Source organism: Parasteatoda tepidariorum, chromosome 6 (assembly GCF_043381705.1).
Source record: "Parasteatoda tepidariorum isolate YZ-2023 chromosome 6, CAS_Ptep_4.0, whole genome shotgun sequence".
NCBI classification, from domain to species: Eukaryota; Metazoa; Arthropoda; class Arachnida; order Araneae; family Theridiidae; genus Parasteatoda; species Parasteatoda tepidariorum.
Genome location: NC_092209.1, coordinates 16,810,936 through 16,834,752, shown reverse-complemented (window position 1 = coordinate 16,834,752; position 23,817 = coordinate 16,810,936). Strand labels below are relative to the sequence as shown.

The following is a 23,817-nucleotide window of genomic DNA, read 5'->3' as shown; positions in this document are numbered from 1 at the left end:
ATATAATGCAATAAAATAAAAATCATTGCTCCTGCACCCCAGAGCCCAAGGTCAAGAAAACTGAGATGGGCACAGTCGGCCTTGGCCCTCTTAATGGGCTGTCGCGCCACTGAGTTAGTTAGTTAATTATTAAAATTTTATACTATTTATTGTTTGTTTTAGATTTTATGACTGTCTCACTTACTTTAGTAAAGACAGTAGGGAAGGTCTTATTAGAGTTATTCGTATGGTTCTACATTTAAGATATCTAAGATATTCTACAACTGGATATGAAGCTTTGTTTCCTAGGCCTCCTGTTATTTATTACTGTGATCCTTATGCCCAAGGGGTTGGGAAATATTTATCCCATTTATGTTCTCAGGTTAGTATGAACTATAGTACTATTTCACCATATTTTACTTTATTATATTTTTTTTGAAAAAAAACTACAGTTTTTTGTGTGCAGTGCCTGAAAGTACAAATATTACATCAAAACTTATAAATGCTTATTCACCATTTATTTTGCCAATTTTTGCAAATTTTTTAGAAACCTTTATATTTTAAAACAATTTACAAATGTTTCAATTTGTTTTTAAATAAATTACATTTTAAAAAAAATTTCAGTAATGCTTCAACTTTTTTATTCCAGCTTGGATTGCCCCTATCTTGCATAACTGCTATTCCTTGTATCTCTGGAACTGTTGAAAATCAATTTAAAATGGTATTACTTTATATAATTATTTTCTACTTCATTATTAACTTACTGTAGTTAAATAAGTCTCACAGGAACAAGGAATTTATTCAAAGTGTTGTTGTCTAGTTGCTGTCACAAAACTAGCCAAACTACTAATGTTTGACCCATCGTCATATTATTAATTTGAATTTTTACGTAAAGTAATGTGATGCAAAAATTTATATGTAATTGAATTTCAAAACTATCTACAAATTATTTGAAAAATTATTTTTTAAGTAATAAAAAAAATTTTTTTTGGTAACAACATGATAGTATAGTAATGACAGATGACTTAATTAAGCCTTTGCATTAAAATGCTACTTAAACTAATATAAGCATGAAATCATTTAAAATACGATGACTGATATTTTTATATAATAACTAGCAATCATGAAATAATGTGGTTACTAAATACTAAGATATGAAAATTTTAAATTTTGGAGTTATGACTTTTGATGTCCCATCATCAAAAATATCTGAGAGTGAAAGGTTAAGATTTCTCTGAACAGTGGTCCTGAAGTTCATCTTGGTTTTGCTTCTACTTTCTTTTGTTCACAAAAAAAAGTTTTAAAAAATTAAAAACTTTTTGTTCATATACTTTTTATTTAGCATAAATTTAAATTTGCTTTCAATTTAAGGCTTTTTAATAACCTTAAAAGTAAAATATTTTCACAAGCAAAGAATTGGTGACAGATTAAAATGTTAAATTCTCTACAAATTTCTTATGTTTCTAAAGATTTATTGAAAAAAAAGTTTTTTTTTTTAGGATTTTCATTATTGATTGATTAGATACCATTTGAAACCAAAAACAGAATGTATAGTAGTTAATGATCAATGAACTTTCTGTTTTCTTGTGATTTATAAATAATACCTTTGCAGGATACTGCAGCATTGGAAAAATGCATAAAAGATGATTTATCAGCAGCTAAAACGCCACTTTTTGTAATTGCCAATGCTGGTTCTAGCATGGTTGGCCATGTTGATAACTTGCAGAAAATACAAGAAATTTGCATTGCTCATAATGTGTGGCTACACATTGAAGGACATGGTTTAGCTGCTCTCAGTTTAGTTGCAGTCTCAAATTTGGTTTGTACAATTTATAAATCTGTATCAAATTTCACTCCACAGTTTAGACACAAACTATTGATCTAATCTTTAGTGTAGATAATAATAATTTTTTAAATTAATCTAAATTGACATCATAATTATTTGTCAGTATGTATTAAAGAAATTTTGAGAATATATTTTAAAATATTTCTTGAAGTAAATTGTTTGTTCCGCTATTATAAAGTGTTGCATTTTTTTTAAAAATTATATTTACCAAGCTTGCTGTTCTAAATAAACTTCGATTTACAATTGGATACTAGCTTAGAGGTACTGTAATCTCCTTTTGGATGAAATACTGTATTTTTTGCTAAAAATATATTATTTTATTGCTAATACTTTGAATTTTTTAAGTAATAGTTATAGACTTATATGATATATATTTTCATTTGCTTGTAGCATATACCATATTCATTATCTGTGAATTTGAATGAAGTCTTTGCTATTTTTCATTTTGATAAGTAATATGCTTTAACTGCATAAAGAAAAAAAAAAGTTCATAATTTCTATGAATACATGATTCATCTGTGAAATAGAAAAACATTTTTACTACCAATAAAACAAAAGAGAAATTAAATGAAATATATGAATACGTTGTTATGTTTTTAAGTTGAAACTAGTGTAATAAAAAAAACTGCATTAATAGGTTGCAATTAATTGAATTTTAGAAGTAATTAAATTTCAATAGTAATAAAAAAGCTATTTTTGTTGTTTTTTAAGCTATTTTTTAAATTTTTAACTAAAATATCAATATGCCAATCGCACAAGATATAAGAAAGAATTTGTAAGCACTAAAGGAATGCTATTATTAATCTTTTAATGGGCATATGTAGAATTAGTTGAAAAATTGTTTATCTGAACTGTGTACTAAACATAGAAGATAAAAAATTCAGTCTTTTGGCTTTGTTTTTTCAAAGTGACCTATTTTCAAGGTGAAAGATATTTAATGTCTGTATTTTAACCAAAAAAGGCATTATTATTCAATATATTATTATTTAGTCAAAAAGGGAAGGCTGTCATTTAAAAAAGATGGTAAAATTGAGTCTCTCTGGGTTTTTTTTAATACTATGCATTCTCTTAATTTATCTCTGTTATAATGAAATGTCTAAAAGACATGTTCTCTGTAAATCCATTTATCATTTTATAATGATTAAAAATCTCGTTTAATTAGCAATGTCTTATATTTTATCTACTATTCAGATAATCTGTTGCTGTTTCCAGAACTCACAAATTAACCTTATGCTATCAATTTAAGATTTTTCTTTCATTTATTTTATTTTTATGTGTACTTTTCTAATATTTTAGCCCTCCAATTTGGGAGACAGCATGACACTGAGCCTTGGTGAATGGATTGGTCTTCCATCTTTACCTTATATTGTATCCTTCATTAATGAACTAAATATATTTTAAAATAATTGCAGCTGTTTAAATGTATTTACAATATCAATCATATTGATTTGAGTAGTATTCAAATTGATAATTGATAATATATGTTCCTAAGCAGTGTTGGAATTGAAATTCAACAAAACCATCATTTAAAATCACAAAACAGTAAAATTTATGAAAAACTTGCCACACAGATACACTTTTATCAGTAAGACAAATTACAAACCAGGAAGCATGAATTGGACTGAGGCAAGATAAATATATTATTAAAAGTTACAACAAATTGAAAACGAAATAATTCTAGATAAATATATTATTTAAAAGTTCGAGAGAGTAATTTAATAAAAAAGAAATTTTTTTTGGAGAATTTGTTTCTTTTGATTATTAAAAAGTGCTTGAAAAATGAATTTATGAACATACTATAGATTTTCCATGTTTTTTTCATTCTTTTTTCTTGAATGTAATAAAACAAGTTGCCTGCAAATATTTTAGTTCCACTTGAACTGAAGTTTATTCTCTGGTAAAGAATTAAATAAAACTTTTATAAGATTACATAAACTATAACTAATATTTTACTCTTTACAAATTGAGACTTGTAATATTTATTAAGTTTGATTTAGCATTCTTAACTTATATTAGACTTTATATAAAACCAAAGAAATGGCTGCAATGCATGCTGCTGGCCTCGGACAAGCTGTTAATGGACAATTGGATTTTCTTCCTGTTTGGTTTACTGTGCAAACCTTAGGCTATGAAACATTAAAACAGATGATTTGCCACTGTTTTAAGTTGGTAAGACTATATTTTTATCCATTATATTTTTTTATTTGTGTTTGCCTATTAGACAATTCTTAATGTATGAACATTCTAAAATAAATTTAAATTGTTAATTCCTGTTATATATATTTTTGAAATAAGTTTACGGCACTTAAATGAAACAAAATATTTTATCTTTTACGAAAATTCAACTTTAATTTTTGTTTCTTTCATTGAATTAGTTTTATTCATTTCTGAAATAACGTAACTTCAACATTAAACTTTCCGAAATTAGTTTTTATAAAAAATATTTATTATACATGCATTTGTATAATAAATATATATTAAATATTTACAATGTTTTCTACTTTTGATCCTAAAATGTCTTTGAATATTGGACAACTATTAATAGGACTTTTATAGGTTTATTATGTAGAACCAATAGTTTGATGTCTATATTTTGTAACATTGGTCCTGGAATGGTTTTGAATATTTCATTAATATTGATTTCTATATAGGACCTTTATAGACTCACAATATAGGAGTATCTATAGTTTGTAAAATTGATCTGATATAGAAATGAATCTTGGTCCAATATTGAAAGCCATTCAAAATTAGAAATTCTAAACATCCCAATATTGTTCCCTCAGTGCATGTTCTTGTAGAACCCATGTTGACCTAATTTAGGCTTAAGATAAAACTGTACATTAAAATAATTTTAACAGAAAACTGTTATCACAGTTGGCTAATTCCATGCATGGATTATCTAATAGTCTAAAAAAAAAGATATGCATTTAAATTAAGACTAAGGGATTAATATTAATATCATAATAAAATAAAATTTATCTTAAACTTCTGTCACTGCTTGTTTTGTTCATATGTAACTTCTAAATTTTATCAAAATTATCTTTTTTTTACAAGTGATTAAACATGGTTATGACTCACAAGACTTTATTTTAGTGTGAGTCATGACTGAATTTGCACATGTGCAGATATAACATGACATTTATGTTTGGTATAGTATATTTTTTTGGTATAGTAGCTATAGTATATTTTTTTAATATAATATGTTAAGCAAACAATAAAGATGAAACAAAGGTTACATTCCATATTGTTGTAACATGGTTATTTTCATAGCTGTATTTAATGTGAGTCACATACATTGCATTTTCTCATTATAATATTTTTTTTCATTTTTCGTTCTTAGACTGACCTTTAGTTAGAAAGTTTTGAAAAATTTCCATAATTAATTTATTCATTATTATAATTATAATTATAATAATGAATAAATTAATTCAGGAAATTTCATTATATGTAATATTCCCTAATTATATTTAGTTAATGTGAGTCATATGTATATTGCATTTTCTCATTATAATATAATTTTTCTTTTTCTTTCTTAGACTGACCTTTTGTTAGAAAGTATTGAAAAATTTCCTGAATTAAGAATAATTGTAAGTTTTACTTTCAATTATTTTATAAAAAATAATAAAGCAACAAATTTATTAAGAGAGGTTTATGTATTGTTTAGAAAATGAACTTAAAACTTTATTTTAATGCATTAAACGTTTCTTTTTAGAGTAAAAAAAGGGTTCTTAATAAAGATGGACATCAATATGAAATTTCTACAGAAGACAAAAACATCCCGGCAACGGTATTTATATTTGAATACTTATATGATATATATTNTTTAAACAAAAATAATTACACAGCTTTAGAATTTAAGATATAGCTATCCTCTTTTCCTTTTGAAAATTAGGTGTTTTGAAATAAAATCTTTTTTTTAATACTTTTCTGTTCTTGCATTAGATTTAGTTTAGAATTTAAAAATTGTAAAATGATAGTTTATTGCATTATTTTTTTTAATATCCATTATTGTATCATTGCATTATTTTGTATCCATTAATTATAATTTTGTCTAATATTTTTAGGTGCTGTTTGATGTATTCACACCTGTTCTAGTGTTTCAATATGTGCCCCAGTCTTTTAGAGGTAATGAATTATTATTAAATTATTCACATTCAGTCAAACAAAAGTAATTAATATAACATTAAATCCTATTTTGGTGTTTTTAATATTGTAAATAAAATTATTAAATTTTAAGATTTACATAATTATAAACGTGGATATTATTTACAAGTTCACAAATTACATCAAATATAGTTTTTAATATTCTTTCTCATAAATTTAATACCCATAATGTGTATTATTTTTTAAGATGTATAAAGATTTACAGTAATGTCTCAAACAAGTCTTTGAAAGCATAATGTTTTTCTGTGATAAATAATATTTGTGGTAAAATAAATAAAAAATGTTATAAATATACATGCTGAAAATTATTTTTTTATCTTTTGTAGATAGTGATGTGCCAGAACAGAATCCACCATATTTTGATAATTTGAATTCTTGGGTTAGTGTGCTTCTTTTTTTAATCAAAATATTGAAAAATGTTTTTCAATAAATATAACCAATTTTAAAATTTTGTATATCAATTGAAATTACGATAGGGACATCTATAATCAGACACATCTATAATTTAGATTTTTTAAAATTGTCCATCACAGAATTTTTTGATTTCCTAAAACCTTAGATATAGGTTTGGATTTAAAAAGAAATTGCTGTGATTTATTTACTATGCAACAATATCTGATCCTGAAATATGAACTCAACATTTTTGTCTTTTACATGAATTCAAATAACTTTTAATTTAATGTTTTTAATTTGGAGTAATGTTAAATTATGAAATCAATAAATAATAATAAATGAATAAAAAAAATTTAAATTAAGAAATAGTTCGTCTTAATAATTTTATTTTTCTTGATGGAGTTCATTCAAAAAAGTCAGTTTTCAGTGATGAATGAGTGAGTTTTCAAAATCGTGTATATTTGCTAATTTGTATTTTATTTTTTTGTATGCTTTATTTTGATTCTTGGGTAAATTCATGAAAAAAGAACCACCATACATTGTAAACCAATTGTTTTGAAATTTACGAAAAATAGGTTTTCTTTTATATTATATAATTTGATGCTGTATTTATTATCTATAGTAAGTATAACTTTAAAAGTGGTTTCAAATTATTATTAGACCTTGTGTATCATCTTGGTTAGTGTTCTATGAAGTATCGATTGTGAATTATAACACATTTTTTGGTTAATCACTCTTTAAATATGTTATTTGATTATATTACTAGCTCCAAATTCATTGATTAATCTTATAATGCAGAATTTTAAAAAAAATTATGCTTAATGACTAAGATTAACTATACTCACATGAATTTTTTTTAATTTTTTTAACAAAACAAAATAAGATATTAAAGTTATTGGAGATACATAAGATTTTGATTGTATTTTTCTCTGATTTTTTTTAATACCAAAAACTAACTATAAGATTAAATAGAAATTGAAAATGCCAATTTTTCTTAAAGTTAAAATTGTTTAATTGGAAAGAAAAAAAAAGGGCTTTTTAAACTAGTGTATAGTGTAACAAAATGAAGCAAATTCTTCCATCAATTGCATCTTTTATCTATATTTCTTTCTAAAATTAAGCTGTTATTTAACTATTAAATTTTAAAGTTTTTGATTCCAATTTCATTTAAAGTTTTAAAGAAGATAAGATTTTAGTAAAATAGTTACTCTCTGTAATTTTTTAAAATATGTCAATTTATTATGGAAAAATGTTAATATAAGTTAGTAATTTGGTAATATAAATTTATAAAGTTAATAATTTATTCAATGATAATCTAAATTTTTGTAAAGATTGTGGAAATTTAATAAATAAGTTTAGATCTGAACATTCTAAATTGTGCTTTCTAGTTGATACAAATAATGGCAAGACAGGTACCATCTATAAGAACAGAAATCTTAGAATTAGAGGGATTTGGAGTTTGTGTTAGGATTTGTCCATTGGAAAATGCGCATAGTAAGTAATTTCAATCACATATCTTTTAGATTAATATTATTCTTTGAATCTTACATGACTTAGCATACCATTTATATTTGATAAAAAAAATGCTATTTTTTTGCTCTCACTATTTAGAATTTTAAAGATAGCTTTTACCTTTTCTACACTTACAATAATGTAAGAAAGTAATTAATTTTATTATAATTTTAATTAAATTTTTGTTAAAATATCATCTGAAAAATAACAAAATATAGAAACCTACGCTGATCTATTATCTTCCTATTAGTTATCTATTAATTAGCTGCAGGTTATGTCCTTTTTAGTATGAATTTCTTTGTTTAGCTAAGTGGATTTCAAAAGTATAAAGATGTGGCTCTCTCAGGAACTAACTTAAATTAGCTTACTTTATTTGTTTCTCTTCTATGCGTTCTTTTGCTTTTATGTGTTTCAATTTTTGCTTTTTATTTTGTATTTTATATACATTATTAGCTATATACTCTACTTTTAACTATCTTAACAATCTACTTTTAACTATCTATCTACTTTTAACTATCTTAACCCTATGTTAAAAATGGTTTTGAATAAAAAATTTGCTTGTAGTAAACATAAATAATTATTAAGAAATATTTATTCATGTTTACATGAGGCAGTTTGTTATTCTAAAACATTTTTTCTCGATTTGTTCCTTTAACCTTCATCATTATATGCCTTTCTCGACAGCAAGCGTTTAATTTGAGAAATACTAGGAAATCATCAAATATTTGCAAATTCGTTAAATGTTTAATGCTCTTTTATTTCCTCTAAGTATAAAATATGTCGTCTTCCTTTGAAATAGCATCAATGTTTCACGAGTGTACATTTGGCATGTGCAGCTATTGTTTTATTTTTTTTATTAAACTATTGTTTTAAAATGAAGGAGATAATAATGTCCTGTTAATAATCCTGATATTAATTAATGTCCTGAAGGGTGAAGTAGGCTTCGAAGACACCTATTACAGAATAAGTAAAAAAGGAAAGGAAAGTTTTCTACGGGGTTCTAAGATTAAAATAAAAGTTTAAATTAATATATATTATTGTTTTATTCTTATAATAAAAAATTTATCAGAACATAATTGAATTTTTACATACTTGTGTAATAATTCTTTTATTTATTTTATGAGTTTAACTTATATTTTTGGCGCTAATTTGCCTAGTTTGAATATTAAAATATGAATAAAACTTTTTCTTTCATATTCTTAAACTGTCAAATGGAATTCCTAGTATATTTAGTAAATAATTAATATTTTGTTAATTTAATTGAGGAAGCATTCTAAGTCTTGAATTTGATTAAAAACTTCGTTTAAAAATTGCAGTTAGTAAAATTTATAGTTATTTTTTAAACATATTCAATTATATCACGAAAGATTACTCTCGTTTCTTAATTCTAAATTTTGGTCTTGTAAGACTGTTGAAATAATGCATTTAATTGTTGACATTTAATTTTTCCTAAGTGGTTTTTAATTTTTGTTGCTTTTTTTTCTTTTTAGCACTTTGTTCCACACAGCAAGATGTGGAACAATATCACATTTGCCTACAGCAACAAGTTGTAAGTGTTTATTTATTTTTCCTAAATAAAACAGTGTGTTCTGTGTCTTTCTTTTCAGCAAAACACTCTGTATAATTTTCACATTTGCATTATCTGCAAATATGCAATATGGCAACTCGTTTTCAATTACCATATTTGTAATTTTTAACATTACTGTTTGTCCATTTCTAATTGTTTTAAAGAATAATATATATCTGTAAGAAAATTTTAAATACTAGCTATAAGTATCTTAAAAAATAGATTGCTTAAATTATTTTTTACAACAATTTTGTACATATTTGTCTTATATTATAAAGATTTCATTAACTGACATACTCTTTTGTTTGGAACAACAGTGCAATTCGTTTTGGTGTTCCTATGTGAAAATTGTGTTGTAATTAATAGTGTAATTTCAGTGTCAGATTCGCTTTATATCTCCAATTAAACAGGTTATCTGTAGATCATAATGTTAATTACATATGATGCAGTAGAGCATTCATTTCCCTTCCAATGAGGTGTGCCGGGTTCAAATCCTAACCATGGCTCGTTGATAAAAATTTTACACTCGGCTCACACCAACCACAGTGCAGATGTAAAATATCCTCAGTGGTAGATGGATCATGGGTTAGAGTATCCTTGCCATGGGTGTTTTTCATAGTTTTCTTCACCATGTAATGCAAATGGAGGTTGGTTCCATTAAAAAAGTCCTCCACAAAAACGAATTTCTCCCAATACTTAATCAAACAGTTCCCTTGTCTCCTAGATTGGATTCAAAATTACAGAGTTGAACATTAGTCGTCGTAAATTCCAAACTTGGGCCGGCTGTTTAATGACTGTTATAAAATAAAATATGATGCAGTAAAGGCAATTCAGGCTTTCTCTTGCACTATTAAACTCAACCGGTCTTCTGCATCTCTACCTGTTTTCTTGAAAAATGTAGCTGATTATATCAACTTTGACTTTCTCTACAATTGAGTTCTAAATCATTCTCTTTCTCTCCAGGTTTTTATTTCCAGTTTTTTATTTAAAATTTTTTGAGGTTTTTCCTCAATGTGATCCAGCCATCTTAGCCTTGTTCTTCTTCTTTTCCCATTATATAATTTCCCTATCATGATTTTTTTAAGCTTAGACCTGTCTGTTTCCTTCATTCTCTCGATATTTCCTATCTACTGTATTCCTTTAGCTTTTATAAATCTTATGATGTTTTTCTCTTTATTTTATTTATTTTTTAAATTTCATGGTTTTATCTTTTTCTGCATGGTTTATTTCCATAAATTCTTCTAAGTTTAAAATTTCTTAGTGATTTCAATCTTTGTTGAATAAAACCTAGGTTTCAGATTTATATGTTACTTGTGGCTTTACTTGGGTTTTTATATCTCCATTTTACATTTTCTTTAAAGTAATTTGCTTTTTAGTAATTTTTTTTCTTTTCAAATGCAGTTTTGTTTTCATTTTATATCTATTTATTTATGATTTCATTAAGTTGTGAAATTATAAATAAATAGATCCAACAATGATGAATTTCACAATTGTTTATTTCATCACTTCAATTATTCAAGGAAATTTGCTATCACATTCAAAAGTAAAGGTCTTCTGACTTTGACATAACCATGAATTTTGTTTCGGCTTTATTAGACCTATTTAATTTGCTTTTCCATTAAGATCTTTTATTAGTTATCTCAGTTTATTTTTTGTTCTCACAATAATTACTATATCCTCTACATATTTGTGTTGACTTTGGGAATTATATTTCCTTTTTGGCTGATTGATGTGATTACCAAGTGCAGGGAAATATTGAAGAACATAGCTGATAACAAATTACCTTGCTTAGCACCTAAGTGTTGCTAATTTAATAGTATTCCAAACCTCTGCATTGCTTTATACAATTTTTTTCTTTTGATGTTATCAAATGCGTGATTGAAGTCTATAGAAAGCATATGTAAATCAGTATCATATTCATTAAACTTTTCAATAATCGGATCCATAGTTCCTTCATTTTGTTTAAATCCGCAGTGATATTTTCCTTCAAATTTTTCTACATAAACATATTTTACATATTGTATTTAGTAATACCTCTGTTGTTTTTACAATCATGCTTATTCCTTTTTTTTGACACAGGGTAAATCTCAGATTTCATACCTCTGGCATGACCTAGTAAATTTCTTTTCCTGTTGGTGTAAAGTCTTCGTAAACAGTTTCTTGATCTTCGATCAGTTATAGGAAATCATCTATATTACGATTCTCTGTAACTAATTAAAAATTGGCTGTGCTGTTTTTTAAAATGCAATGCAATACATGATCAAGTTAATGCCAATTGTGATTCATAAATCCCCTAATTGCAATGTATGGTTTTTCAAGTTAAGGAATTGCCATTTCTAATTTATTAATCAAGTGAATATTGATTAGAATGTTTGATTCTTGCATTGCAAAAGTAAGCAAAAGTAATCAATTAGAATCAATCTTTGTTAGAATCAATTTGTAGTATTTGAAAAGCTACTGTTCAACCACACAATTTAAATGAATCCCTTTTGCAAACTAAAAAGCAAATGTTGTCATATTAAGGCTTTAATTATGTTTCATTTTTTGTTGTGCCCAACATTTGCTATATAATTCAAAGCTATTGTTCTAATATACTTAAAGATAGCATCTATCAATTTTTAATAATTTTAATCACTGTACACTGTAGAAAATAATAATAAAGTATCAAAATTGTCTGAGAATTTAAATTTTGTGCTCCTAGTCTCACGAATGTCAGATAATTATGACTCGAATGTACTAATTTTTATGCATATGTTTCTGCTCAAACTGACAAAATTAATATTATTTTGATTTCTTATAGGAAATTTTAAATTCAACTGTTGCTCAAAAGGAACAATTATATGAAGAATACAAAAAATATCCCAAACTTCAACTTGTAAATATTGCCGAATGGGCTGGTATGGGAGGTGTAAGGTGCGTTACCTCTTTGTGGTTTAAATAATAAATTTTTTAAAAATAATTTAAAGTATGTTATAATTAACTATATGTTTGTTTATTCTTGATTTCAAAAGGTAGAGTAAAACTAAACAAAACACTAAATTATATACTTGACTAAAAACCATGCTTGAAAACTTAAAATATTATGAAAAAAAAAAGTATTTATCTCTTATCATAAATGAACTTTAAATTGATGTTTTTGATTAAAGTGAACTTTAGTATGTGTAGTTCAAAAAAAAAAAAAAAAAAAAAAAAAAAAAAAAAAAAAAAAGAAATATTTCTCCAGCATTTGAAAGAAATATAAAGTTAATTCTAAATAATTATAGTTGTTGATGAAATTCCAGATATTAATCCAAAAGTTAATTAGATACAGTTATTAGTTACGTACTACAATTAAGATTATTATATGAGTTATATAATAATTTTTTTATACATTTCCAAGTAACTAATAAATTTGTGATTTTGAAACAGGCTTTTTCAATTCATGATTAATAAGAAATAAAATGATATTGATAGTATATACAGACAAAACTTAAACTGTTTATCCACATTTAAAAAATAAAAAAGTTAAGAATTAATAAAATTTGTTAATTTTGATGCAGTTCTGGATTTTAATTCAAAGCATCATTAAAAATTGGCTATGCATGAATTTTTTAATTTTTAAATAATAATATTTAAAAAAAATAATATTGTTTTGCACTGTTTAAAACAAAAAATAACCTTGCATTGAAAAAAATGGAAAGTAGAAAAATATTTATAATTTTTTGTACGAATCCAGGTAACTAAAAATTCGTTTATGATCAAAAACAGTCTATATTTTAATATTAACTTTTTTACATGAATTTATGAATGATTAGGGTTAAAATAAAATAAATATTTTGTGAAATACTTCTAATTTTTCATTTTAAGTATTTTGAGATAACATTTTAGTTTGAAAAACTATGAAAATATCTAAAAGCGAAAGCTTTCCAAGTTTAATTCAGCAGATAAAATAGATTGAAACCAGCAAAATTTTGTTATTCATTTTAATTATGACACAAGTTTGAACTGTAGCATAATGTAGTGAAATAGTTTAACTATTCTCTAGCAGTCTACTTTTTATGTAAGCAAAAGTTTCACAACACTTTTCTATTTGTATATTTTGTTTTATCCTTTAGTTTTAGAACCAGACAACAGCTGTAGTTTCTAGAACTTCGTCACTTTTAAAATGTAATATTATTATTTATTAACTTTGTTTGAATTATCGTACAAAGTTAATTTTTGTTTCAATTTCTCCCTATGAATTATTTAGAAACAAAATGTGTAGTGCTTTTTACATAACTTATTTTAAACTCCATTAAAATACTTTCTATTTATAAATTAAAATATACATTATATAGTATATATTTCATTTTGATGTAATATGTGTTTAGATATATTCCTGATTTTTGGGCTGAAAGATTGAATGAACTGACTGATACTGGAAAAGCAGATATTAATCAGTTAAATACAGAGCTTGTTTCTAAACTTAAAGCTACTGATTCAGCATTTTCTCTTGGTAAGTTTGGTATAATAATTAATGTTTATTTTTTATTTTATTTCAGTTGATTAAAAGTTTATTTTTTAATATTTGTTTTCAGCTAGAATTGATTATGGTAATGTATTACATATATTTAACATTATATCACACACTTTGTTTTAAAGTATTTTTTTGCACCTTTTCTAAATAATTTTTAAAGTTGAATTAAATAGTCTTATCATATTCATGTTAATTGTATGTTATTGTGGTTATCAATAACTAGATTTTTATTTTATTAGTTTTACTAGCTTTTTATATAATAATTTCATGATTCAATTTATAAAATTTTAATGTAATTTTCTTTTTGCTCAATTGTTTAATAGATTTCAAATAAAGATGACTTTCTTTTAAAAATGACAATTATGTGTAAGCTTGATTGTTTAAATTAAATTTTAGCTGTTTATCTTGTTACAGAAATGTACTTTTTTACTTATTTAATAATTATCATTACTGTATTTGTTTGATTAATGTGATGTTTAAAACTGTTCCTATAGTAAGAGTCTGATTTCATATTTGTTTTATGATTTTTTTGTCACATATTCATTTTATTATACATTTTTTATTACAATAAATATTATAGGGGGAGTACCAATTAGTTATGAATTGGAATTATTTCAGTCTTTATTACTCAGGATAGTAATTATATGTATGGGCATTTCAAAATACAAAACAATTCAGTTTAGTTGTTAGTTATGTGATTGCATTGTTAGTTTCCTGATACCCCTTTCAACTTTCAATCAAACACGTTTGAGGAAATTAAATCTGTAATGTAATTCAGTAATATTTATAATATTATTTATTGTATATGATTTTGAAGAAAACAATAGCAAAATATTGACAAATTTATCTTATTTAAAATTTTATGCTCGACCTTTTTTTTAGCTTTTAAAACATTAGGTTACAATAATGAAGCATTTATTTATGTTTGAATTAATATCTGAATAATATTATTAAATACAAAATTTCTTCTGGAAAATACGTTTCCAGATTTATTTATTCTTTTATACTCTGTAAACCACATAACAGAAAAATAGATAATTCTGTTACACACAGACAGGAAATTGTTTCAACGTATGATGGACTTTCTGAACTTTGGAAACATTCTTTATATTACTGTGTAATTTTGTTGCTTTACTTTATTATTTTAAATCATGATTTACACTAGGGGACAAATTTTTTACTGCATTTATACAAAGACTTCCTCTTGCCTGATTTGGGTGATGGGATTTCAAGTAGTATAGCTCTTAAAGCTACAGTTTTTTAATGACATTTTTAATTTGTTTTTCATTGAAATGTACAAGTTTAAAGACGTTATTTATAAGAGGGGGTTACGTAAATGTTGATACAAATTTTTAGGGGAGTTACGGCACATTATCAAGATTAAAAATAGCATAGAAACCTGTGCCCAAAAATGTTATCATATGTTGCTAGGGGCACTTCTCTGCTATGAACTGTTTCTTTGTATGCTAAACAGGCAATAGGGAAGCGCTCCTGGCCGCGTATGACAACATTTCTAGGCATGGGTTCCTAAGCAGTTTTAATCCTGATGATGTGCCCTGACTCTTAGAAGTTTGTCGCAACATTTATGTGACCCTCTGATATGTAATGTTTTTAAACTCATACATTTTGATAAAAAATTTACTAAGAATGTCATTTATTGTCATAAAAATTTTGTAAAAAAATTTGTAGTTTAGGCAGAAAAACCAATAGCAGATATGAAATCTTCGACGTGAAAATATCTAAAATCCATTAAAAAAATCTTCTGCAACGGAAAATTTGTTCCCCAAAATGTGTTGTAAGCTTAACAATCTCTTGGACTGCTGATGTACACACATAGTAACAAATTTTTTTAAAAAATTAGTATGTAAATATTTTGAATGCTTTCTTTTTGTGAATTATTGTTTCACACATTTTTTTCTGCACGATTTGAACTGATGGAATTTTCAGGTTTTTTGTTTTCTTTTCCATCTCATGTCTGTATCCAGTCAATAGGCATAGTCTATTATCATAAACAGATAAAGAAAAGACCATGTCAATAGTAAAAATGTTTTTTGTTCTTAATCTTTTAAATTCATTGTCAGGATCCAGTTTGCATAATTTTCAAATTTAGTTAAATAACCAGTGATTATTTTTAGGCGAAGCTGATGATGGCATGCTTTGTGTTCGTTTTGGCATGGTTGATGCACATTTAAATTTAGATGAATTGATGAGTGTTGTTACATCAGCTGGGCAAGAATTGGAAGAATCTTCTAAAGTGAGTGTACTTAATTATTTAAATGTCAGAAATCATAAACTATATATATGCATATAAATTTTCCATAAATGACACGAAAATCCTGGTTATTTCTCTATATTAGCAACACTTGTGCCATGAATTAATGTGCTAGATCTATTGTTGCTTTTTAAAATTATAAATGCATCACATGCAAAAACACTACTGATTTTTAATTAGAAACTTACATGCACCTAAAAAATAATTTTTTCTCCAATTGTTTGTTTGTCATAATATGTTAATAGTGCAATCAAATCTTTAGGTCTTATGTATGGTTGTGTAAACATTAAGAATATCACAGCAATTTTGAGTTTTCAAAAATTGATTTATCTATCTTTGTGAAGCATTAAATAAATTTCATTTGTGAAATATTAAATAAATTTTTATAAACATAGGTGGTTGTTTTGTATTCTAATTCAATTATATACTTTAATAATAAAGTTACTTACTCAATAGTATGAATTGGTACTTGCTTTGAGAATGTTAGGTTCTTTTTTTTTAGTTTTCTTTAAAAAAATCAATAATTAGGTTTGTTATATTTATTTAATATGGATTTTAGTAGCGTCTGACATCCTATGAAATCTTCTAAGATTCACTTTTTTTTAAAAAAAACTTTTGTATGAATTAAAGCTCTGTCAAACATGATATGTAAAAGGAGTACTCTCCTATTAATGCATTTAAATTTCTAACAGTTCTTAGAGATTCACTTATTATTAATTAAATACTATTCAGTAAGGAGTTACAATTCGTTGTAAAAGAGAATGACTCATAGATGTGAAGAAACCAAGCTGTTCCCATAAAGGGGCTAAGTGAAATATAAAAACTGAAGAAATTTTAAAAAGTTATTTTTTATGATTGTATTATATAATCGAAACATTATAAAAATGGATCCTAATTAGTGAGTAAAAATCTGTGTTCTACAAAAATGTATGACACAAAATTTAAATACATATTAATCTGGATATTTTTATTATCTTTTAGTTTCTTGAAAGTATGTCAGAGGTTGTAAGGCAAGGAATTGAAGAAGCGAATAAAGAGTTGATGCAAGAAAACCAAGAAAAACTAATGCAAGAAGTAAGTATTCACGATTATAACCTAACCTATATTTTAATTGATCATTAGATTTTCAGTAAAATTTTTTTCCAGTTATGATGCTAATATGAAATTGTTTACTCTCAGAGATGTATCTGCTCGTCATCTAAAAATATTATAAATATTTGCTAAAGCAAATATTTATAATATTTTTAAATTAATTTTTGTAAAACCAACTATCACAATTTTTCAGGGTGTACTGCGTCAGGTTCCTGTTATAGGTTCCCTCGTTTCTTGGTGGTATCCAGCCCCTACTGAAACTGGTATTAAAGGTCGAAGTTTCAATTTATCTTCAGGTACTATATTTTAAATATTGAATTACAGCTGCAATGTGTGTTTATCATTTTGTAAGTAAGATGTTTTAAAAAACTTGCATTCTTTCGAAATATAAGGTTTATTAAAATGGGTGTAGGGTGTGTTTTAAAATTTCTTGTTTGCATGTATTTTAAAGTAGCATTTGGCTACAAATCTTGATCCAAACATTCAAAATATGCATGATTTAAACAATTTTCTCTGCAATATTTATCAGAAACTAGCTATTTTATCATGATTATGTGAAGTTGACGAAAATGTTTTTAAATTTTATAGATTTTTTGTTCATAAATTAAGAACTTTAAACGATAGAAAAAAACAATTTTTATTACTTCACAAATCGTAATTATTATTATTATATTTCTTTTGGAAAGTGATTAAAAATATTTTTTAATGCTTAAAAAGTACTTAAAAGGTGCTTATTTTATGTGGAAAAATTTGGCTGCGCACCCTGTAATAGTAAACATTATAACCCATAAAAGACTAAAATGTTTAATTAGAAGAATGAAGATTTTTCATTGCTATATTATTAATAATATTACATTAGGTTTTATTTCCGACAGCTACATTTGTAGTTCTTGTGCTATGTCTATTCTGATTATGAATTTGTTTTTTGTATATATGTGTAAATTAAAAATGAATAAATTAAGATTCAGAACCACAGCTCTAGCAATTTTTTCTCCTTTTTTTACTGTGCAGACTTTGTATATAATACTGTTTGTTCAGCTTTTCAAGATAATATAAAATTGTTTCATTGTTAAATTTACTAATCAATTTAATTCTGTAGGCTGAGATAGCCTGGTTGGTAGGGCATTGGGCACATGCCTAAGATGTTATGAGTTTGATTCCAGCTGGCCAGAGATTCCCCATGTACAAAATGGTGACTGGTGCACACTAAGTCTGTGGGGATCACAAAATTCTCCAAGTTCCTGTAACAAATCAACACCTCTGAGGGTACTGACTCAGAGATTGATCGTGGTCTGGTTCAGGTTAAAATCTGCAGATGGATGGTGTATGCGATTGTGTCCTACCTGTAAAACTGGCTGTGACATATGTACGTGGCAGAAATTGAATTCTTGGCCATAGATGGCGCCATTGGAAAACAAGAAGCGCACTCTTCTGCTTTAAAATAAGTTTGTTAGTATTGACAAGTGGCATAAAACAACAGCGATTTAATTCTGTATCATCTCAGAAATATATATACCTTTAGTAGTTATATCCATTTATAATTTTCACTGCTAAAAATGTGTACCAAGTTTTCTTTCATGCTTAAACTCTTGCGTAATAAAAAATACTTAATTTATATTCTACTCCCTTTTCATGTTTTTTTTATCATATTCTAAATCTTATCTTTTTCAGGTACTATTGAGAGTACAGAAAATATCTATAAGTATCACATGCAAATCAAAGAAGGTTCCAAAGCACCCCCTATATCTGCCACCAAAGTCTTGCCTCGTAAACCTAGTCTACCAACAACTCAGCCTGAACAACAAATTAGTCCTACACCATCAAATACCGAGTGATAGTTCCAATAAAGACTATGACAATTAAATAAAGAGTAATAAATTGAAACATTTTTGTGCAATGAAACTTTAAATGCGGCATGAATATGGGTTATTTGGCTGTTTTGTATTTCTAAACACTTTAGGGCATTATGTTATATTTTTTGTTTAGAAAATTATTAAAGACAAAATATTGCATGATATTTTATTTGCAATAGTGAGAAGTTTTAATTGAGCCTTTTTATAGGATAGAAATATTAAATTATCTTAATATTAGATAATAAGTGATTAAAAATTTAAACTTTTGAAAGGATATTTATTAATAATTTTTTAATTCCCGAATTTCAGTTCAAAACATTTACTTGAATATGTTTCTTCTTACAAATCCTACTACTTTTCTAGTCATGTCTTGTGTTAAATGTTTTTCTTTGTTGTGAATAATTATTTTGGTCTTGAATAAAGAATTCTCCATATTAATTATTATATTTTATATATATTTCCACAGTGATTTTATTTTTACACTCATTTTACACAGGGCTTGATTTCAGGTTGACCATTTTTTTTATTTTATTTAAATTACATTTTTTTTTGTTTTATAAATTCTTTATTTATTATGAGGTTTGAAATAATGAATAGTTTTAAATTAAAAAAGAAAGTTATAATTTTTAGAAATTTTTTTGCAGCAATGCAAACATTTTTAACGCATATAAATGTTGTCATTATATAATTTAATTTTTAAACTATTATTAAAAATAGGCTAATTTAAATGGTAAAAGTCTGAAGAACTTTTTAAATTTTATTTAGAAAAACTCAAGTAATTGGAGGTTTGTCTGCAGAGTGGCCATCTTGGATTTAAGCTAATAAATAACTTAATCATAGTTTTAAAACAAGCTAACAAAATATGTGTAAAAAAATTTAAAGGGATTTGGTTCTCAGACTTTAAATTCTATATTCCCTAAAAGTGTGTTGGGTAACTAAAATTAGTAGCTTCGAAACTAATTATTGGAAAGTGTTACATTTTTTTCTATAATCTTTTATTTTAATTAAATTTTATTTATGTTCTTAATTATATTTTACTAGGAAATTGAATACAGCATTTTAATAATAATCCACTGAATATTTTTCAAATTTGTTATTGTAATTTAATGTTTCTGTTATTATGAAATAAAATTGGCTGATTGAACTTAACTTAAAAATATATGTGCTTTGATTTCTTTTAAAAATTATTACAGAGCAAAGATTTCTCTTGTGAATTTTTAAATCTGATAAAAAGGACTGTACTGTTATTCTTATTTTAGAGATGCAAAAGCATAAATATTTATTTTACCTGTAGGTTATTAAGTACTTGTAAGGTACTTCATGAATAGGTTGTTAAACTGAATTGTATTAAATAACATGAGGAATTTATAAACTTGGTGCTAAACTCTTATAAGTACTTGATTTTATCTGATGGCTTGTACTGAAAATCACTATCCCTTCTCAAATCAAGCTCTGGTTATTATAATTGATGCAATATAATGTTACAAGTGACAATCAAATATCAAATAAAACAAGCAAAATATACTATTGGTGCTTATGTTAATACTTTTTTCTGATAGAACAATTGTTTGATTTTGAATTTTTTGGAAATGCTTTTGTTACCTGTTTTATCTGTGATGTTCTTAGATGTTATATGAATTTATTAAATTGTTGAATGTTGTTTGTGCTTGCTATATTTTTAGGTTTCCTTTAGTTTATTAAATAGCTATTAGTTTTAAAATGAAAATGTTTATATTGTTTCAGACTTAATCGATATCAATTTTCAAAACAGGTTTTACAGTAGTTATTCAAAGTGATTTAATTATTTTAAAATATAAAATAATTTCTTTCTTACATTACAAACATTTCCAAAACATCTCATTATTATTGTAAGCGTTGTATAAAATCTAAAACTTTAACTATAAATTCGAAATTTTATTCACAACATTTCTGTTCCCACTAAAAACAATGTGAATTGTCAGAGTTTTATTTTATTTGTTTAAACCAAAAGTTTCAGAAGTAAGGCACACAAGCATCACTGTTACAGCCTGGGATTTCAGGCTTGGTACATCTGATGCCGATATTTGACTACCCATTATGATTATATATTAAAATTCAGGATGTGAATAAAATAATAATCCAAAGAAATACAATAACTAATACTTATTAAATTCTAATTAAATTTTTCAATTCATAATAATAAGAAATAAAATGATATCGATATATACAGACAAAACTTAAAATGAACCTTTGCTGGCTGATTACAAAATGAGTTTTGTGCACAATTTAAATTTATAGTGTGTTTGTATAATAGCCAAGCTTTGGGTTTTAGCTGAGGCATTAATTTGGCTCTTTATATAATAGGTTATAAAACGCCTAGTTTAAACTATTGCATTATAAAATTATAATATGAAAGTTCTTATCAAAATTAAATTTCACTTTCTTTATTAGTGAGTATTTTGGAACAGATCATATCTGTACACTATCTTCAGTAGCTATTTCTTCTATTTTTAAAGGTAATCAAAATTTATTTAGCATACAGCGAAACTTATAATAGCAATTAAGGCATCAAAATATCTAAAAATACTTATTTTCTTATTTTAAAAGCTCTTTCGCTATAGGTCACAGAATTTGCATTGATTTTTTTCTTGCCATTAATGATTGACTATCTATATTTTTAATGATCTACTAAATATATTTAAGATGTGTATATTATTTAAGTAATATTTAAGTTGAATATTTTTCCTGTTTGAAAACTATGCACGAGAACAAATGTATTGAGATGTGGTGATATTTACAGCACAGTATTTTTGAGTGTGTATTGATTGGTATATTTGTTTAAATAAATATGCATTTATGCTTTTTTAAGAATTTTGTTTATTTTAAAAGAAAAAACAAGATGAATCGATCACAAATGTACATAAATTGACGAATTTGTGCTCGATTCACATTGTTTTTTTGCTTTTGCCTACATAGCACAACATATTTTCTATCCTTTGTTGAGTTATTTATTTTATTTACAAAATTTTTTGTATATGAATGAAATTATTAGTTAAATTAAGACCGAAAAAAGTAATGCCATTTCAACACATCTAATTTTTTTTAATATTTATTTTTTACTAACCCACCGACAGTTGTGGAAAATAAAAAATCGTACTTTCGCCTGCAGTCTTCTCTGCTTAGCAAAACTGGTTTTTAAATGTCAATAGATTGGGAAGTAGTATATTAAGAAGAAACATTCTCCCAATTTTACCCATTTTCTAAATCGCAAATGGGTTACAAAAAAAAAAAGAAGTCTTTTTTAAGGGAAAAAAAATATTAAGAAAATTGTAATTAGGAAGTTTAATGTGCTTTAACTATGTTACATTATCATTGCAGTTCTATTTTTTTTATTTATCCAAATTTTTATCGTATATAAAACTTTAAATTTGTTTTTCCAAATATCAGGTAATGAACCATAATCATTTGTGTTTTGAAGTACATAGGCCTGTTTTTTAATATTATAGTTATAACTATTTTAATTGATGCTAATTTTCTAGTTTTATTTGCTCTTGCAGAAAATAAAACTAGAAAAATATTTTTCCAAAACTCATAGATTAAGGATTCATATCTATATTAACATTACTCTTATATAATACTTCATATTTATCTTTAATTAAGGAAAATTTTAAAAGTAAAATGAAACTGCTACTCCAAATTATTTCTGCAATTACAATATAGTTCTTTTATTTATTTAAAATATTATAGTTTAAAAAAGCTGCTTTAAATTTTACTAAAGCTGTTAAAAATATGTGCTTGAACTTTATGATTGATACAAGCAAATTTTTAATTTAGAAACGTTTGTGTTTAATTTAAATTTAATACAATGAAAGCAGACTTAAATTAGTAAGTAAAAAACTGCTTATCCACCCGAACCACATAGAAAGAAAAAATCCTGCAGCTATTTTTCTCTTACCGACAACCAGCAAAGGACTGGCTCAATTATCTGGGAAAAAATTTCCACCCTATACATTTATATGCTCACACTGAGTCAATACTTGATAAAATGTTCCTGGTCTTGGAAAAGAAAATGGGCATTTTAACTTGACTTGAGGTTGTTATATCGTGAGTGTTCTATACAATATTTAATCATAATCAAAATATGCTAGACTAATCTTAACAAAACTCTAAACTTTAATAAAAACTAGCAGAATAATTTATACTCGTGCATCTTGATAAAATGTTTATACTTGAAAAGTGCATATTTAAGGTAAGGAAATGCATTTAAATTATCTGGTTCTGAGTGACCATTTTCAATAAATAATATACGTCCTGTATATAAATGAGAAGACATATATTTATATTTTAAACCGTAAATGAGCAATGCAGAGGGACTAATATTTCACTGAAAGAGTTTGAAAAAAGTAGGATTGATGAATTTATTGAAGCCTTTAAAAAACGGTCAAATTTTTTAAGTAAATTATAAACTTGAATTTTCTGCCCTTTTGCACAGGCCCCGAAGAACGTTGCCTAATATAAGATCGAATCCTGCATGAGTATACAGAGCTTAAAGCAAATAAAAATTATGCAAGACAAATTTTCCTGACTTTTTTACAGAAATTTTTTTTTCTTATTATTATTCCCAACTCTCCATTTAATCCAACTGAAAGGTAAACACATCCCTTA

At 25.4% G+C, this 23,817-nt stretch overlaps 1 protein-coding gene across 2 annotated transcripts in view; it reads left to right on the top strand.

Moving 5' to 3' along the window:
• The window catches only part of LOC107446754 (pyridoxal-dependent decarboxylase domain-containing protein 1), a 30,952-nt gene extending 8,929 nt beyond the window's left edge, over window positions 1-22,023 (top strand). The window contains exons 6-23 of one of the 2 annotated variants that reach the window (XM_043055036.2): window positions 163-361; window positions 629-700; window positions 1,592-1,798; window positions 3,122-3,193; window positions 3,842-3,994; window positions 5,362-5,412; window positions 5,538-5,612; window positions 5,890-5,950; window positions 6,316-6,368; window positions 7,771-7,876; window positions 9,385-9,443; window positions 12,262-12,374; window positions 13,811-13,935; window positions 14,018-14,032; window positions 16,092-16,210; window positions 17,210-17,302; window positions 17,514-17,616; window positions 18,992-22,023. In XM_043055036.2, the coding sequence (XP_042910970.1) occupies window positions 163-361; window positions 629-700; window positions 1,592-1,798; window positions 3,122-3,193; window positions 3,842-3,994; window positions 5,362-5,412; window positions 5,538-5,612; window positions 5,890-5,950; window positions 6,316-6,368; window positions 7,771-7,876; window positions 9,385-9,443; window positions 12,262-12,374; window positions 13,811-13,935; window positions 14,018-14,032; window positions 16,092-16,210; window positions 17,210-17,302; window positions 17,514-17,616; window positions 18,992-19,155 (1,840 nt within the window). In that variant the 3' untranslated portion in view covers window positions 19,156-22,023. The remainder of the gene's footprint in view (window positions 1-162; window positions 362-628; window positions 701-1,591; window positions 1,799-3,121; window positions 3,194-3,841; window positions 3,995-5,361; window positions 5,413-5,537; window positions 5,613-5,889; window positions 5,951-6,315; window positions 6,369-7,770; window positions 7,877-9,384; window positions 9,444-12,261; window positions 12,375-13,810; window positions 13,936-14,017; window positions 14,033-16,091; window positions 16,211-17,209; window positions 17,303-17,513; window positions 17,617-18,991) is intronic. The other variant, XM_043055037.2, reaches the window with a different exon arrangement.
• Window positions 22,024-23,817: the final 1,794 nt, after the last annotated feature.